At 39.7% G+C, this 19881-nt stretch overlaps 1 protein-coding gene across 1 annotated transcript in view; it reads right to left on the bottom strand.

The window, feature by feature from the left end:
• Window positions 1–19881, bottom strand: part of LOC126106212 (poly [ADP-ribose] polymerase tankyrase-2-like) — a 129663-nt gene that overhangs the window by 8452 nt on the left and 101330 nt on the right. The window contains exon 4 of the mRNA XM_049912443.1: window positions 19304–19876. Coding sequence (XP_049768400.1) covers window positions 19304–19876 — 573 coding nt within the window. The remainder of the gene's footprint in view (window positions 1–19303; window positions 19877–19881) is intronic.

The following is a 19881-nucleotide window of genomic DNA, read 5'->3' as shown; positions in this document are numbered from 1 at the left end:
ACAACATGCAACGTGTGGTTTTCATGAGCAAGAAAAAGGGTGGAAATGATGTTTATGTTGATCTCTATTCTAATTTTCTGCACAGGTTCTGGAACTCTCAGAATTGAGGTGACGCTGAACTTTTTTTGATATGTGTAATAATCAACAATTTCTGGGCAAATAAAAATCCACTTACAAATAAATCTCTACTAATATACAATGAAACTATTATTTTTATATTGAGATTTAAATATCAATGCCAAATTGGCTGTCAAAAGAGCAGTGTATGATGCCTTCAATGACTACCATAGCAGAATATTGTCAAATGATATTTCACAAAACCTAAAGAAATTATGGTCATATGTAAATGCTGTTAGTGGCACCAAAGTTAGTGTAAAGTTATTAGCAAATGACGCAGGAATTGAAACAGAGTAGCAAAGCAAAAGCTGAAATGCTTAACTCCATTTTCAAATGTTCCTTTACAAAAGAAAAGCCAGGTGAATTGCCACAATTTAATCCTTGTACCACTGAAAAGATGAATAAATAAGTGTTTGTGTCAGTGATGTTGAGAAACAGCTGAAACTGTTAAAACTGAACAAAGCTCCACGGCCCAATGAAATCCCAACCAGATTCTTTACTGAATTTGCGGCTGAGTTAGCCACTCTTCATCGTATTATCTCTCAAATGAACCGTGCCCAGTTCTTGACAAAAAGCACAGGACATATGTGTCTATAAGAAGGGAAGTAGAAGTGATCCTCAGAACTACCAAACAATATCCTTGACACTGATTTGTTGTAGAATCTTACAACATATTCTGAGCTCAAACATAAATTCTCACATAACATACTGAAAGCTATGAATCAAGGCAGTCACATTGGTGCAGTATTTCTTTATTTCCAAAAAGCATTTGGCTCAGTACCACACCTACACTTATTCTGAAAAGCATGAGTATATTGGCCATCGAGTGAAATTAGTGACTGGATTGAGAACTTTTGGGTAGGGAGGATGCAGCATGTCATTTTGGATTGGTAGTCATTGTCAGATGTTGAAGTAACTTCGGGTATGTCCCAGGAAAGTATGTTGGGACCATTGCTGTTCATATCATATATTAATAACCTTGCAGACAATTTTAATAGTAAACTCAAGATATTTTGCAAATGATGCAGTTACATAATGAAGTACTGTCTGAAAGAAGCTGCAGAAATATTCAGTCAGATATTGATAAGATTTCAAAGTGGTGCAAAGATTGCCAACTTGTTTAAATGTTCAGAATTGTATAACTGTGCACTTCACAAAAGGGAAAAACTTAGTATCCTACGACTATAATATTGATGAGTCACTGTTGGAATTGGCCAATTCATACAAATACCTTGATGTAATACTTTTTAGGGATATGAAATGGAATGATCACATAGCTTCAGTTGTAGGTAAAGCAGGTGGCAGACTTGAGTTTATTGGTAGAATACTGGGAAGTGTAATAAGTCTACAAATAAGATCACTTAAAAATCACTCATGTGACCCATCGTAGAATATTGTTCACATGTGTGGAACCTGTAACAAATAGGACTAACAGGGGATATTGAACATATGCAGAGAAGGGCAGCATGAATGGTCATAGGTTTGTCTGATCCATGGGAAACTGTCTCAGAGATATTGAAGGAACTGAGATGGACAACTCTTGAAAATAGACATAAACTATCCTGAGAAAGTCAATTAACAAAGTTTCACGAGCCACTCGCAACTAGAGTGAGGAAAAAATAACTGTCTATGGGCCTCCAAATAAGCCGTAATTTCTCGTATCTTATCATTGTAGTCCTGACACGAAATGTATGTTGGTGGCAATAGGATCATTTTGCGGTGACATTCAGGTGCTGGTTCTCTAAATTGTCTCAGCAGTATTTCTTGAAAAGAATGTCACCTTCCCTCTAGGAGTTCCCAAAGTACCTCTGTAGTACTTGCATGTTGCCTGAACCTACCAATAACATAGCTGGCAACTGGCTCTGAATTGCTTCGATGTCTTTCTTTAATATGACCTGCTGCAGATCCTGAACACACGATCAGAGCTTAAGATTAGGCCATACCAGTGTCCCATACGTGGTCTCCTTTCCAGATGAGCCACACTTTCCCATAATTATTTCACTAAACCAAAGCTGACCATTTGCCTTCCTACATCCACAATAAATGAATGCCCCATATTGGAAATGATCTACACCAGGTCTCAGAACAATGATAAAACAGCAGTCATTAGTAAGCACATGCTGCAGTTTTGTGCCCAAGCTATTTGTTGTGACCTGAGTCCTAAATCAAATACGGCCTGAGGAAAATACAAATTTTCTCCCAATCTGCACTCAATTGGCTGCCTCCCAGTGTTACCTATAAAACATCTTAATACTGCACGTCTATGTAATAACCCGCCTGTTATTACACTGTTGCTAACACTACTGTGGTATCACTCATTTGGAGTAGCATGCCATTTGGCTGCTCCAGGCCCCTACCAGAGGCCGCTGACTGTGGACAGCACCTCATTTACCTGCAGCTGAGAGCCAGTGGCCCATAAAGGAAAAGAATGCTCAGAGTATATAGTATTGATGCACCATTCCTGGCCAGCAGTCTGTGTCAGTCAGTCAGTCAGTCTGCCTGCCTGTGCTTCTCAACCATTACATACTTGTAATTGCTTTGTATTTGTTATTCAGAATGCATCTACATGTCTTCACTAGCCATTTGATTGAACACAATTGTAATCTGTATCCATTCTGTGCGTTGCCAGTCTCTGATGTGTAATCGTTATGCTATCACTCTGTAACCGATAAATTGTATTTTTGAGTGACTGTATTCTCATTGCATACCAACATCACAACAGTTCCAGATCCAATGGACAAACATCAGTGTAGATACTAAAGTAATCACTGTACGGTCGTCCGAAGACATTTGAATATCTCAAAAAGTGAATGTGCCAATTGAAAGTCCAAGGCAACATTCATAAGCAAATTACTAGATCAGAAATCTACCAACAATAACTTACAACTACAACTAAGATGCCTCAGCCTAAAACTTGGGCCTCTGCACTCTGGCACACCAGCACTCACAACAAAATAAGTGCACTTTGGAGAGCAGTGCTGCTCCGCAAATATGTGTTGAACTGATGAATAAATGTTCCATTTGCTAAGAAGTTCTTTACTTTATTCCCCACCGATTGGGACTTTTTCTATTGAAGTCATTTTCTAGTGGAATCTAAAACAGACATTGTAAATGCAATCAAATATTGTGCATAATGATATAATGAATATTTATGTAAATATAGTTTTGAAGAAGAAAAACTAAGTTTACACATGAACAATATAAGTACAGAGAAAGAAAAACATTGTTTATATAATGTTGTGGTGAGACGAAGTTCTAAAATATGATACTGCAGTGCCTGTTTTGTTCAGAAGCACAATGCAATATTTCTTCAGACATGCATGCATATCCAGAGGAATAGGTACTGTGGTGAAAACAGCCATTACAAAATACATGAAACGTATTCACAGTTGTGAATATGGACATCCATCAGTTGTATCATGGAATGACAACAATGAAAATTTGTGCCGGACCGGGACTCGAACCCAGATTCCCACTTATTGCGAGTGATTACCTTACCGTTAGGCTATCTGAGCACACTCCACAGCCAGATGGTTGACGACAAGTGGAAGTCTGGGTCTGGCTGGGGAGCTTGCTCAGATAGCCTAATGGGAAGGTGGCCACTAGCAATAAGCAGGAAATTTGGTTTTGAATCCCACTCGAGCACAAATTTTCATTGTTATCATTCCATTATACAGCTGATGGTTTGTTGTCAAATCTTAGAACATATTGTGAGCTCATCTGAGCTCAAATATAATAAGAAATCTTGGACAGAATGACCTCCACATTGCCAACCAGCACGGATTCTGAAAACATCTATCACGTGAAAACCAACTTGCACTTATCTCACATGACATACTAGAAGCTTTGGATCCATGCAATCAGGTAGATGCAGTAAACCTTGCATTCTGAAAAGCATTTGACTCAGTACCACACCTATGCTTACTGTCAAAAGTATGATCACATGGGGTATCAAGTCATATTTGTGACTGGATTGAGGGCTAGGGAGGAAGCAGCATGTTATCTTGGGTGGAGAGTCACCGTCAGATGTAGAAGTAACTTCAGGTGTACCCCAGGGAAGTGAGTTGGGACCCTTGATGTTCATGTTGTATGTTAATGACCTTGGAGACAATCTTAATAACACCACCAGACTTTTTGCAGATGACGCAGTTATCTATGATTAACTACTTTCCGAAAGAAGCTGCATAAATATTCAGGAAGATCTCGATAACATTTCAAAGTGGTGCAAAGACTGGCAACTTGCTTTACATGTTCAGAAACATAAAACTGTGCATTGCATAAAACGAAAAAAAAAAAAAAAAACAAAACATAATATCCTATAACTATAATATCAATAAGACACTGTTCAAATCCACGAACTCATACAAATATCTGGGTGTAGCACTTTGTAGGGATATGAAGTGGAATGATCACATAGGCTCATAAAGCAGGTGGTTGACTTCAGTTTATTGATAGAAGACTGGGAAAGTACAACCAGTCTACAGAGGAGATTGCTTACAAATCACTCATGCGATCAATCCTAGAATATTGCATAAGTGTGTCAGACTCATACCAAATAGGACTAACGTGGGATATTGAATGTATACAGAGGAGAGTAGCATGAATGGTGACAGGTTTGTCTGACCTATGGGGAAATGTCACAGAGATACTGCAGAAACTGAACTGCAAGACTCTTGAAGATGGATGTAAATTATCCCAAGAAAGTCTGTTAACAAAATTTCAAATGATGATTCTACGAATATACTACAACCACATATGTATCACTCACATGGGGACCGTGTGGATCTCTGCACACACTGAGGCACTGAAATTATTATTCTTCCCATGCTCCACATGTGAATGGAACACAAAGCAACCCTAATAACTGGTACAACGAGATGTACCTTTTGTCATGCATCTCACGGTGGTTTTCAGAGTATTGACATAGATGTAGAAGGCTCCAACTGTGCTGTCGTTGTTGTTCAGTCTGAATACTCGTTTGATGCAGCTCTCTGTGTGCTACTCTATCCTGAGCAGGACTCTTCATCTTAGAATAACTACTGCAACCTACATCCATTTGAACCAGTTACTGTATTTATCCCTTGTTCTCTCTCTACAATGTCTATCCCCTGTGCATACCTTCAATACCGTAATGAACAATTCTTTCATTCCTCAGAATGTGTCCTATCAACAAATCCCTTCTTTTAGTCAAGTTGTACCACAGATTTATTTTCTTTCCAATTCGTTTTGGTGCCTTCTCATTAATCACATGATCTACCCATCCAATCTACAGCACCAGATTTCAAAAGTTTCTACTCTCTTCACGTCAGAACTGCTTATTGTTCACATTTCACTTCCATGTAAGGCTACACTGCATTCAATAAAAAAACCTTTGAATATTTAAATTTATATACATGTTAACAAATTTCTCTCTTTCACAAATGCTTTCCTTGCTACAGCCATTTGCATTTTATATCCTCACTACTTTGGCCAGCATCAGTAATTTTGCTGCCCAACTAGTGAAACTCACATTGCTTTTAGTGTATCATTTTCTAATCTGCTTCACTTAGGATAACTTGATTTAATTTGGCTACATTCCATTGCCCTTGCTTTGATTTTGTTAATGTTCATCTTGTATCCTCCTTCAAAGACACTGTCCATTCCATTCAACTGCTCTTCCAAATTCTTTGCTGCCTCTCACAGAATTGCAATGTTATTGCCAAAGATCAAAGTTTTTATTTCTTCTTCCTGAACATTAATTCCTTACCCCAATTTTTCTTTGGTTTCCTTTAGTGCTTACTCAGTCTACAGACTGAATAATACCTGGTATAGGCAGCACCCCTGTCTCACTCCCTTCTCAACCACTGCTTCCCCTTCACGCCCTGCGACTCTTATAGCTGCAAGAATTTCAAAGTGTGTGTTCCAGTCAACATTGTCAAAATATTTTTCTAACCCTACAAATACTGTAAATTTAGGTTTGCCTTATCTTAACCTACCTTCCAAAGTAAGTCATACAGTCGTTATTGACTCATGTATTCCTAAACTTCTCTGCAAACCATACTGATCTTCCCTGACGTTGGCTTCTACCAGGTTTTTCATTCTTCTGTAAAGAATTTGTGTTAGCAGTTTGCAACCATGACACATTCACACCTGTCAGCACCTGCTTTCTTTGGAATGGGAACAATTATATTCTGCCTGAAGTTTGAGGATATTTCACCCATCTCATATATCTTGCACACCAAGTGGAGTAGTTTTGTCACGGCTGGCTCTCCCAAGGACGTCAGTAATACTGAAGGAATATCGTTACTCCAGGGGCCTAAACTTACATCTGTCAGAGCTCTGTCAAATTATCACAGTATCATATCTGCCATCAGATCTTCACCTACTTCCTCCACTTTTTCTATAATATTGTCCTCAAATTTGCTTCCCCATATACAGATCCTCTATATACTCCTTCCACCTTTCAGCTTTCTATTCTTGCTTAGTACTGTTTTGCCATCTGAGCTTCGATATTCTTACAGCTGCTTCTTTTTCTCCAAAGGCCTCTTTAATCTTCCTATAGATAATATTTATCTTCCTCCTAGATACACATTCTTTACAGCCTTGCATTTTTCCTCTAGCCATTCCTGCTTATCTATTATGCACTTTCTGTCAATCTATTTGTTTTAGACACTTGTATTCCATTTGCCTGCTTCATCTGCTGCATTTTTATATTTTCTCCTTTTGTTAGTTATATTCAACATATTTTGCGTTATCCACGGACTCTTACTAGGCCCTGTCTTTTTACCTATTTGGGCCTTGTCTTTTTACTTACTTGATCATCTGTTGCTTTCATTATTTCATCTCTCAAAGCTACCCATTTGTCTTCTATTGTATCCCCTTCCTCTGTTTCAGTCAAACATTGCCTAATACTTCCTCTCAAACTATCAGTAACCTCTGATTCTTTCAATTTATCTACCTCCCATCCTTTTAATTTCCTCTCTCTTTGCAATTTAAGTTATAATCTACATTTATAGCCAACAAATGGTGGTCAGAACACACATGTGCCCCTGGAATCACCTTACAGTTTAAAATTTGGATTTGAGATCTCCAGGTCTCTTTTACGTATAGAACACTGTTTTGCGATCCCCCCCCCCCCCCCTTCCCCCACCCCACCCATCCGTGAATCACGCCATCGGTGGGGTGGCTTGTGTGCCTCAGCAATACAGATAGCTGTACTGTACGTGCAATCACAATGGAGGGGTACCTGTCGAGAGGCCAGACAAACGTGTGGTTCCTGAAGAGGGGCAGCAGCCTCTTCAGTAGTTGCAGGGGCAACAGTCTGGATGATTGACTGATCTGACCTTGTAAAATCAACCAAAAATGGCCTTGCTGTGCTGATATGGTGAACAGCTGAAGGCAAGGTGAAACTACAGCTGCAATTTTTCCAGATGGCATGCTGCTCTTTTATATTGTTAAAGATGATGGCATCATCTTAGATAAACTATTTCAGAGGTAAAACAGGGCAGGGATTACTCAGGAGGATGTCGTCATTAAGGACAAATAAAACTGGCATTCAACTGATCAGAGCATGGAATGTTAGATCCCTTAGTCAGGCAGATAGGTTAGAAAATTTTAAAATGGAAATGAATAGGTCGAAGTTTGATATAGTGAGAATTAGTGAAATTTGGTGACAGGAGGAAAAGGACTTCTGGGTAGGTGAGTACTGGGTTATAAATACAAAGTCAAATAAGGATAATGCAGGAGCACATTTAATAACAAACAATAAATAAGAATGGCAGTAAGATACTATGAACAGCATAATAATCACATTATTGTAGCCAAGGTAGACATGAAGTCCATACTTACCACAACAGTACAACTTTATATGCCAACTAGCTCTGCACATGATGAAGAGGCTGAATAAATGTATGATCAGATAAAAGAAATTATTCAGATAGTTATGGGAGACGAAAATTTGACTGTGATAGGTGTCTGGAATTTGACAGTACGAAAAGGAAGAGAAGGAAAAGTAATAAGTAAATATGGACTGGAGGAAAGGGAAGAGGAAGCCACCTGGTAGAATTTTGCATAGAGCGTAATTTAATCACCAACGCTTGGTTTAAGAATCATGATAGGAGGTTGTATGTGGGGAAGAGACCTGGAGACATCAAAAGATTGCAGATTGATTATATAATGGTAAGATAGATATTTTTGGAACCAGATTTTAAATTGTAAGACATTTACATGGGCAAATGTGAGCTCTAAACCACAATTTATTTGTTATGAACTGCAGATTAAAACTGGAGAAACTGCATCAGAATATCAAATATGTACAAGGACAGCCAGCAGTGACAGAATGTTTCCATTTGGTGTACAAGATGTGTAAGACAGGCAGAACCCTGACTTCAAGAAGAATGTAATAATTCCAATTCCAAAAAAAGCAGTTTCTAACAGGTGTGGAAACTACTGAATTATCAATTTAGTAAGTCATTGTTGAAATTAGTAACATAAATTCTTTACAAAAGAATGTAAAAACTGGTGGAAACTGACCTTGGGGAAGATCAGTTTGCATTCTGGGGAAAAGTAGGAGCATGCGAGACAATATTGACCCCATGACTTATATTAGAAGGTATGTTAAGGAATGGCAAAACTATATTTATAGCATTTGTAGACTTAGCAAAAGCTTTTGACAATGGTGACTAGAGTACTCTCTTTGAAATTCTGAATATAGGAGGGTTAAAATACATTATGTGAAAGGGTATTTACAACTTGTAGAGAAACCAGATGGCAGCTATAAGAATCGAAGGGTGTGAAAAGGAAGCAGGTGAGAAGGGAGTGAGACAGGTTTGCAGCCTATCCCCAATGTTTTTTAATCTGTAGAGCAAATAAAAATTTGGAGTAGGAATTAAGGTTCAGGGAGAAGAAATAAAAACTTTGAGGTTTTCGGATGACATTGTAACTCTGTCAGGGACAACAAAGGTCTGGAAGAGCAGCTGAATGGAATGGACAGTGGCTTGAAAGGAGAATATACGATGAACATCAACAAAGACTAACAAGAATAATGGAATGTAGTCAAATCAAATCAGGTGGTGCTGAGGGAATTAGATTAGGAAACAAGACACTGAATGTAGTAGACGAGTTTTGCTATTTGGGCAGCAAAATAACTTAAGATGGCCCAAGTAGAGAGGATGTAAAATGTAGACTAACAATGGCAAGAAACAAGTTTCTGAAGAAGAGAAATTTGTTACCATCAAATATAGGTTTAAATGTTACGAAGTCTTTTATGAAGTGTACCCATGTATAGGGGTGAAACACGGATGATAAACAGTTTAGACAAGAAGAGAATAGAAGCTTCTGAGATGCACTGCTACAGAAAAATACTGAAAGGGTAGATCATGTAATTAATGAGGAGATACTGAACAGAATTGGGAGAAAAGAAATATGTGGCACAACTTGACTAAAAGAAGGTACTTGTTGATAGGACGCATTCTGGGACATCAAGGAATCACCAATTTAGTACTGGAGGGAAGTGTGGAGGGAGGTGGGGAGAGGGTAAAAATCATAGAGGAAGACCAAGAGATGAATACAGTAAGCATATTCAGAAGGTTGCAGTAACTGTTCAGAGAGGAAGAGGCTTGAACAAGATGGAGTCCACGAAGACCTGCTTCAAACCAGTGTTTGGACTGAAGACGGCAACAACAACAACAACATGATTTTTAAACCAAATGTTGTCGTTAAATTATGCTTTGTGCAAAAATCTCCTTTCATTCCTTCCCTCTAGTCCACATGCTTCTACTATTTTTCCTTCACTTCCTTTCCTTCCTGCTATGAGATTCCAGTCTGCCATAACAATTACATTTTCCCTCCTCTTATATGAATAATTTCTTTATCTTATCATACTTTCTTTCAGTCTCTTCTTCATTTGTGGAGCTGGTCAGTATATGAACTTTTACTACTGTGGTCGGTGTTAACTTTATAAGTATCTTTGTTACAATAATGCATTCCCTCTGCTGTATATAGTAGCTTACCCCATTCCTGTTTTCTTCTTCATTATTATATCTACTCCTGCATTATCACTTTTTGGCTTTGTATTATGAACCCTTTACTTGCCTGAGCAGAAGCCCTGGTTTTCCTGCCACTGCACATTACTAATTCCCAGTATATCAAACTTCAACCTATCTATTCCCTGTTTTAAATTTTCTAACCTCTCTAGCCAATTAAGACAGCTAACATTCCACACTCCAACCCACATACCCCAGTTTTGGTTTTCCAAGTGGCGATATCTTTCTGATTAGTCCCCATCCAGAGATCCGAATGGGGAACAATTTTACCTCCAGAATATTTTACCTGAGAGGATGCCATCAACACCTAACCATACAGAAGAGGTGCATGCTCTGGAGAAAAATAACTGCTGTAGTTTCCCCTTGCTTTCAGCCATTTGCAGTACCAGCACAGCATGGCCCATTACCAGGCCAGATCATTCAATCATCTAGACTGTTGCCCCTCGAACTACTGAAAAGTCTGCTGCCCCTCCTCAGGAGCCACATATTTGTCTGGCTCTCCACAGACATGCCTTCACTGTGGTTGCACCTACGGTACAGCTGTCTGTGTTGGTGATCACTGATGCACTCGAGCTGTCCACTTTGGTAAAGTTCAAGTCCACTGGGAGGAGACCATGTCTGCATTCCATATCAAAATATGAGGTCTGAAGAATAAATAGACTAATTGGTACTTCATCTAAAAGATGAAGAATGTAGAAGTGTACCTTATATACTATGTTTCTTTGAAAATCAGATTAGAAATGGAATTCACATTTTAGAGATTAAAAACTTTTGTTTAGTTGCTCATTACTGTAGATTTAATATGGGAGAAGGTGGAGTTGCAATTTTTGTTAGAAACTATGTAGTGTATGAACCTCCATATTGAAGCAGATGTGTTGGACAGTATTTTCATTTGTGTTGTATCAAGATACCAGCATATATTGTAACAGTTATTGTTCTGTCAATTTACAGGGCAACTGCTGGACATTACAATGTTTTTCTGAGGCACACTGAATCACACTTGTTGCCCATGTGTAATTTGTTCACCATATTTGGTGACATTAATGTGAACTTCCTAACAGATAATAGGAACTTAATGGATCTTTAATACCTGATGTGCTCTTACAATATAGTAAAAATGGTAGTCTCTCCAACAAGAGTAATAGCCAGTTTCAGTACTTTCATACATAACGTATCGATAGAAAAGACTTGATATTGTAATTTAACTCTCAAAAAATACACAAAAAAACAACAACATTGTACCATGAAGGAATTACACAATTTAGTCATAAATTGATGTTCGTACAGGTATCAAAGGAAGGTGGAAAACTGTTATCTTTAGCAGCTGATGGATGAATGTGTCATGCAATTTAATTGCACAGCTGGCAATGACAGTACACAGCGGGCATGTTGATACCACAGCACAAAGTCTTCGTGAATTTCATCTCGTATACTCAGCTGGCATCCTGCATACGCAGCTGAACAGTAACTATGCCTCACAGACTGGTTGCGCAAACAATATGCACAGGTGTCAGCATTTGAGAGAGGATGTGTTGTTGGGCTCAAAGAATCTGATTGGACTAATCATCAATTCACTCTACACTCTAATGAGAGCAATGCCCCTATTTGACAATGTTGGCAGGAATGGGTGAACAATCGCCAACCAAAGTGTCAAGAAGGAATCAGGTGACCTAGACATAACAGAATGAGAGAACTGTGAAATGACCACAGAGGCACTCACAGCACCAGGTTCATCATTATCTTCACTCTGACATGCAACTGGTGGTTCAGTGACTACTAGGCAGCTCAAAGAAGGGAAGCTGAGCTCACAACACCCCTGGTGTGCACTACAATTGACCTCTGTATAACAAGAAGTTTGTATACATTGGTGTTCGTGACAATCAGCTTGGAACATTATTGATTGGAGTAGAATAGCCTGTAGTGAAGAATCCTGCTTTGAACTGAACCCCAATGCCCAGAGAAGACTCGTGTGGAAATGTTCTGGACAGCAGTGGATACCAAGCAGACTGGTGCCCGCCATCTGGCCTGATAGCCCGGAGTGATGGTCTTGGGTGCCATTTCTTTTCATAGCAGGATCCCTTTTGTTTGCCATCTGCAGCACAGTGATACACTGACAATATTTTACACCCTCATTTTGTTGCCCTTCATGACAAGCCATCCTGGGCTCACATTCCAGAAAGATAATGCCTACCTGCACACAGTGACAGCTTCTACTGCTTGTCTTCATGCTTGTCAAAACTTATCTTGGCCAGCAAGTTCACTGGATCTCTTCCAAATTGAGAATGTTTGGAGCATTATGGGCAGGGCCCTTCCACATGCTCGGGATTTTGACAATCTGGACACAATTTGGCATGATATCCCTTAGGAGGATGTCCAACAATTCTACCAATCAGTGGCAAGTGGAATAACTGCTTCCATAAGGGCCAGGTCTAGACCAATGCATTATTGACTGGCTCAATTTGTCAAGCTCTCTCTCATGAATAAATCATCCAATTTTTCCGAAATTGTAATCATTTATTTGTCTGTAAATGTACATCAGATCTATCAATTTCCACACACCCTTTTTTTAGTGTATTCCAAATGGCCTTTCTGAGCATGATGGGCAGCTCCTCATCACTGATATAGTAAACAAACAGAGCAGAGTAAATTTCATTTTGATAAACTTTAGGATAAACTACAGAAAACTTCTTGTGGGTTGATCTTGTGTATATGATGCTATTGATATTACCTTGCAATTTAATATATTTATGAATGTGTTTACAAGTCTATTTGAAGAAATCTTTCTTAAAAAGGTACTGAGGGAAAACCTATTTAAATCGGTCTATAGATCTTGTATTGTTACAGACATCAAAGTTTCTTGTAGGATGAAAAGAGAACTTTATGCAGCAGCTAAAACATCAAATCATCCAAATATGTTGGAAGAAAGCACTGGTTACACCCATATACAAAAAGGCTAATAGAAGTGATCAACAAAACTACAGTCCAATATACCTGAGACCTGTTTGTTGTAGAATCCTAGAACATATTCCGATCTCAAATGTAAGGAGGTATCTCAAATAGAATGATCTCCTCCACGCCAAACAGCACGATTCCAAAAACGTCAACCGCGTGAAGCTCAATTTACACTTTTCTCGCATGACACAGTGAAATCTTCGGATCGAGGCAGTCCAGGTAGACGCAATATTTCTCGATTTCCAAACAGCATTTGACTCAGTACTACTTCGGTGTTTATTATTAAAGCAAGATTGTATGGGGTGCAGTGTTGTCAAGTATTGAGAGCAGCGCAAGAAGTATCGACCACTGCAGAGGTACTACACAGCAATGTGGTAGCTAATGAGATGCTAGGAAGAAGCTGTGTCTCCCATAGTTCCGAGGTGCCACCGCTGCACCTGTGCCGCGAAATAGTGTCACCAGAGGCCAGCAGGGCAGTTCTGCCTAAGGTCAGATCCTTCCACCTCCAGAAAGGTACTATCGGAATAATGTCGTCATGCTACCCACTCGCCATGACACAGCCCGTGTCAACCATCGGGGACTGACGAGGCTTCTGTCTAGTGTGAACTGTGCCTACATGCTAGTGCTATCAGAACTGCGTCAACAAATGTCTATGAACTTTTGTTTTCTAGTGACTGTAGTGAAGAAACAGTATGGTCATTCTGAACTCTTATCAATTTGCCACTCAGTAATTGTGGGTCATTTAGTGTGTTCTGCATCGCAAGTCCACATGTGCAGTTTCATGGCTACAGCCAAGCCTGATAATAATTTTGTTACAATTAATAAAGTATTACTTATTCATCTGCCTAGTTAGCTGTGCGGTCTAACACACTGCTGCCCAGTGGATTAGTGTCAAGGTCCGGTATGCCGGCCAGTCTGTGGATGGTTTTTAAGGCGGTTTTCCATCTGCCTCAGTGAATGTGGGCTGTGATTGCTGTGCAAACGCTTTCTCCACGTATGCATACACCATCATTACTCTTCTAAGAAAACATTGGGGTTACACTCGTCTGGTGTGAGACGTTCCTGGAGGGGGGAGGGGGAGTGTGGGGGGGAGGAAGGATGTGTAACCCTGGGTTCGGCGTGGGGTGGCGGTGGGGTGAGTGGACTGCTGTAGCCAGTTGAGAGGTTGTGAACCAATGAGGGCTACGGTGGTGACGAAGCCTCTCCATTATTTCTAGGTCCACAGTCCCGTACAATAGAATACAATTACTTATCCAGAGTGTTTTAATTAGCTGAATTATTACTAGTCACCTCAGCATTCCAGAAGCCAGACACAGCAAGTAAAGTGACACCGAAAGTGTATATCGTGATTACCTTGCTGTGGCATATTGTGTAACAATCACTCTTGCAGCTGTGCTATTTTTCTGTTTGTTTGTGTTGTTACATTGGGTGTTCACGATGTGTTTTCCACAAATGTGTCTTTAATGCAAGCAATGCAATTGAAGGGGCAAAGGATTGAATAGATATTACAAGCACTGCAAGAAATTATGGCAGCACCATGAACACAGCCCCAGCCCTTTCAATTAGCAACAACTCAACAAATGCTTCAAGTGCTTAAATTGAGAAAGTTTCTGAGGCAAAATGAAGACTGGGCTGATTACGGTGTGCAGATGATTGATCAATTTAATGCGTACAGCATAACAGGTAACCAGCGTATTTACCATTTTCTCTTGACCATAGGCTCAGATCTATTTCAGTTGGTGATGAAACAGTTGCCAACCTCATGAGGTCCTCTATGACAAGTTAGTTGACAAACAGTCAAATCATTTTAAATCACAAATGCGTGCAGCAGCTGCTCATTATAAGTTGTTTAGATTGAAACAGCAGCCAGAACAGTCCTACAAACTAGGAAATGTCACTTTCAGTGTTCATATGGGTTCAGTTACAGCGACATTATGATGAGAGATGCAATTACCCAGAATTTGTCCGATTCCGTATTTCTGCTGCCATACGAAACCTCAGTACAGTGTTGTCAGTTATTGAGTCACAAGACAGTGTCGAAATACCTGAGCACAATTTCATGATTTTTACGCACCTGCAATATCTGGTGCCAGAAGCAAGACAGTTCAGGGGATACCCCCTCCTCCATTCAGGTCAGATGTCGTCTGATGTCTAGATCACACGCTAACCAATCGTACCATCGGGCTGCAGCGCAACCTGCACAATCACAGAAGTCCTGTCTGTGTTGCTTTCACACACACAATAGGGCATTTAATTATAGATGGTGTTAGACAGCGTTCACATTCCATGTCAGACAGTCATTATAACGAGGTGCATGTTGGTCTGCTGCACAACAGTCCACAGATCCTGTTGTTGTTTCACCAGATTGCAAAGATACAAACACCGAACATGTCAATCACCAATCCAATAAATTGTATGTTCAGTTGTGTTATTCCCCCACTCTGAAGATTTGATGGAAAACTAGGTCAGGGTCATTTCTTTCCAAAAATTGGAGGCCTACCTGTAGCTACCTATCGATGATAGGCCAAAGAAAATTTTTGTGATCAACACACACAAGAGATAATTCCTGTTCCAGCGGTTACCGTTCAGATATTTTCCACAGGTACCATGAGTAAATGACAGCATGAGTACCTTCTTTCTCTGACTATTCAGATGGTATAGTTATCTCTGGTTTTATGCCATCAGAATGCTTACAAAATTTAAAGGTATTGTTTCTAGTGTTGCCTCAAGTGAGACTGACGTGCAACCATTCTAAGAGCTGCTCCTTTGCCGACCCTTTCTATTTTCCTTTATGAGATGGTGTCAGAGCTGTATCCAGATTATTTTCTCTAAGCAACATAAAATGATTAGTGAGCACATGTATCCATGCATCAAAGTTAAGTGCATGCTATAGCGATGAGATGTATTTTTCAGATGTTAGCAGTGTCACACTAATGAGAGGAAGAACAAGTAACATAATTTATGATGTGCTAGCTTTAGTATTAAAGATAATATGGAATGGCAATACAAGTTTATAATGAGTAATTTAATCACAAGGATTGCTGGCTGCAAAAAAAGTTGAGTTCTTCAAAGATTAGCTAGAATGAGAAACAGGTACTTAGTAGATGGCGATGAGATAAAACCAGGCTACAAGCAAGAGTAAAAATGCATTAATTCACACAAAGATAAAATAAATAAATAAATAAAAAATAAAATAAAATAAAACAAAAAATAAATAAATAAAAAGAAAAGGTATTGCTTCTTAAACAGGATGCTGTGTCCTCATACACTTAAGAGCCAAAGAAACTGGTACACCTTCCTAATATCGTGTAGGGGCCCCACTAGCATGCAGAAGTGCTGCAACATGATGTGAAATGGACTCGACTAATGTCCGACGTAGTGCTAGAGGGAACTGACACCATGAATCCTGCAGGACTGTCCATAAATCTGTAAGAGCACGAAGGGGTGGAATCTCTTCTGAACAGTACATTGCAATGCATCCCAGATATGCTCAATTATGTTCATTTCTGGTGAGATTGGTGGCCAGTGGAAGTGTATAAACTCGGAAGAGTGTTACTGGAGCCACTCTGTAGCAATTCTGGACATGTAGGATGTTGCTTTGTCCTGCTGGAATTGCCAGAGTCTGTGGAATACACAATGGACATGAATGGATGCAGGTGATCAGACACGATGCTTATGTATGTGTCACCTGTCAGAGTCATATCTAGACATATCGGAGGTCCGACATCACTCCAACTACACATGCCCCACAGCATTACAGTCTCCATCAGCTTGAACCACCCTGCTGAAATGCAGGGTCCAAGGATTCATGAGGTTGTCTCCATATCCGTACACGTCATCCATTTGATACAATTTGAAATGAGACTCATCCAACCAGGCAACATGTTTCAAGTCATCAATAGTGGAATGTCAGTGTTCACAGGCCCAGGTGAGGCATAAAACTTTGTTTCATGCAGCCATCAAGGATATACCAGTGGGCCTTCGGCTCTGAAAGCCCATATCGATGAAGTTTCGTTGAATGGTTCATATGCTGACCTTTGTTGATGGTATAGCATTGAAATCTACAGCAATTTATGGAAGAATTGCACTTGTGTCATGCTGAATGATTCTCTTCAGTCGTCGTTGGTCCCATGCTTGCAGGATCTTTTTCTGGCCACAGTGATGTCGGAGATTTGATGTTTTATTGGATACCTGATATTCATGGTACACTCGTGAAATGATCACATAGGAAAAGCTACCTCAGAGATGCTGTGTCACATCGCTCGTGCACCAAATATAATACCACATTCAAACTCACTTAAATCTTGATAACCTGCCATTATAGCATCAGTAAATGATCTAACAACTGCACCAGACACTTGTCTTATATAGGAATTGCCGACCATAGTGCCGTGTCCTGCCTGTTTACATGTTTCTGTATTTGAATATGCATGCCTATACCAGTTTCTTTGGCACTTCAGTTTATATTTGGCATGGTAAGAAAGATGGTAGGTTTACTAAGGAAAGAGGACCTACATCTTTGTTAAGGGAAGAATATTACACAGAGAGAACACCATCTCTGTGGTGAAAGGGAAAAAAGTGTAGTGAAATAGAAGTATGTCTGAGGCAAGAGGTGTGTGATGTTGTGATGCAGGTGTGGGAACAACTAACCAAAATTAAATAATATCAGTGTTAACACAAAGCACTTTATTAAACTATTGATGACACAGATGTAACACACCTTAAAACACACATTATGCAAATGAAGTACACAAAGACACAGGCGGGAAAAACAGCAGAAAGAGTGCCAAATACGTTTGTCAAAAGTATTCCAAAGTGAAATTCCCTGATTTTCTGAAAGAGATTTAGCATTTTAACCAGACAAATTTTGAGATCTCAAGCTAAGTAAACAAGTAAGTTGACAAAAAAAAATTATAACGACTTCTGTATTTCTGAACGTGTTTTTAACTCCGATTTTCAATGAACAGCAAACCATTGCCTCCTTTAAAGGATTTTTGATCTGAAGGGCAAATAAACATTTGTAAAAGCCGGTTTTAGTTAAAGAATATCTCTGTTTATTGAGTTAACTTGAACTTTGAATTAACACCAAGTTTTACTCCTCCGATACCGGATTTGTGAACTTTCCAGGCAAGATTACGTGTCAGATCAGACATGAAAGGAATATGTTGTATAAAATAACACTAAAGCTAAACTACAACTAACTGAGCAGGATTCAGGGGTCCAATGGTACCGACAGAATGCTGCATCACTAGAAGCAAATATGGAGGGGCATGTGGTCAGCACACCACTCTCTTGGTCGTTGTTAGTTTTCAAGACAGGAGCCTCTACTTCTCAGTCTAGTAGCTCCTTAATTGGTCTCATAAGGGCTGAGTGCATCCTGCTTGCAGACTGGACAGCCAGTCATCCAAATACTAGTAAAGCCTGACTTACCACTGTGGAATGGCCAACAGCATTTTTTGCAAATTATCTAGAATGCCAATATTTATCATTTGGGATCCACGTCAGGAAACAAACACTTGTTGCAGAAAAGTTGGGGCAATTTGCGGCATTTTTGTATGCAGAGACTACATTTTGGCTTTACGGCTATCTGTGCCTTCTTTGATTAACACTGAATAAATTTCCAGACAGGCTGCTATGATCTTAACAGGTTTGTAAGGTTCATTTGATAGTGTTTGGGGAATTTAAGGGACAATCTTTTGAAGAATGATGACATTGTTGATGTGGAACCTAACTGATAAGTTTAAGAAGCTAGTAATTGTGAAGAAAACTGGGCAAAAATTCTGTTAGCGCCGTATAAAATGTCTTGTACAAGGACCACGGGAATTAAATATGAGAGACAAAGCATGTAAGTAGTAACTGTTTCCTCATTCCACCAATGAATGGAATATGACAGACAGTCAAAAACACTGAGCCTAGTATTATCTGATACAGTAAAAGTAAAAGCAACCAAATTTTTCTTAAACTTATATTTTTTACAAATGTCCAAAGTGTAACTCCTGAAAAATGAAAATCAAGATAAAATGTTCAGGCAAGTGACAACTTGCTATGAAGCATACAAGTTGCCATTCTTCTCCATTTTATTTGGAAATGAAAAGTGAATGCCTTAACTTACTGTTCAGGAAAGAGTACCTGATGCCCCATATTTTACAGTGACACACATAGGATAGATGTCAGTGATTTCCCTCAAGTTGCCTTTTATGATAGTCACTAACCTGGTTGTTGCAAGCAAGTGACTGAGTTCCACGAATTCTTCAGCATTGTTTCGCACTGCCTCTGCCCATCCTTCAGAGCCCATCACCTTGGCAAGATTAGCCTTGAGGAAACACACAGCAGTTTCCTTCAAATGTGGGCAGGAGTGGCGCAATGCGAGCAATGCAGTCGACACGACGTTTTCCACAGACAGATCTTCGACCAGCTGCAGTTCGCACTGTGCCTTCAAGTCGAGAATGCAATACTTGTCTGCAGCCACCAAGAGCTGTGGCGCCATACTGCAGAGCTGCGGAGTGCTATCCTTGTACATAAACAGCAGCAGCTGCTGCAGCACCTTCGGCTCAACATCTGTGACTACAATGCGACAGTTGCCGGTCTCCATCTCGTTGTGAGCGAGCATTGCAGCCAGCACTGGGCTTTTGGCCACCAAGACAGACCTGTGTACTGCCAGCTGTGTTTCTCCCGCCACCAATGTTACGAGTGCCACATCCCTGGCTTCTAGGAGAGCACTGAAGTCACATGCTGGGGTTTTCAAATTCCCATTTATCTCCGACATCTTGGCTGAACCTGAAACACTAAA

Source organism: Schistocerca cancellata, chromosome 10 (assembly GCF_023864275.1).
Source record: "Schistocerca cancellata isolate TAMUIC-IGC-003103 chromosome 10, iqSchCanc2.1, whole genome shotgun sequence".
Lineage (NCBI taxonomy): Eukaryota > Metazoa > Arthropoda > Insecta > Orthoptera > Acrididae > Schistocerca > Schistocerca cancellata.
Note: the sequence above shows the minus strand (reverse complement) of the source record. Positions and strands in the feature narration are given on the sequence as shown.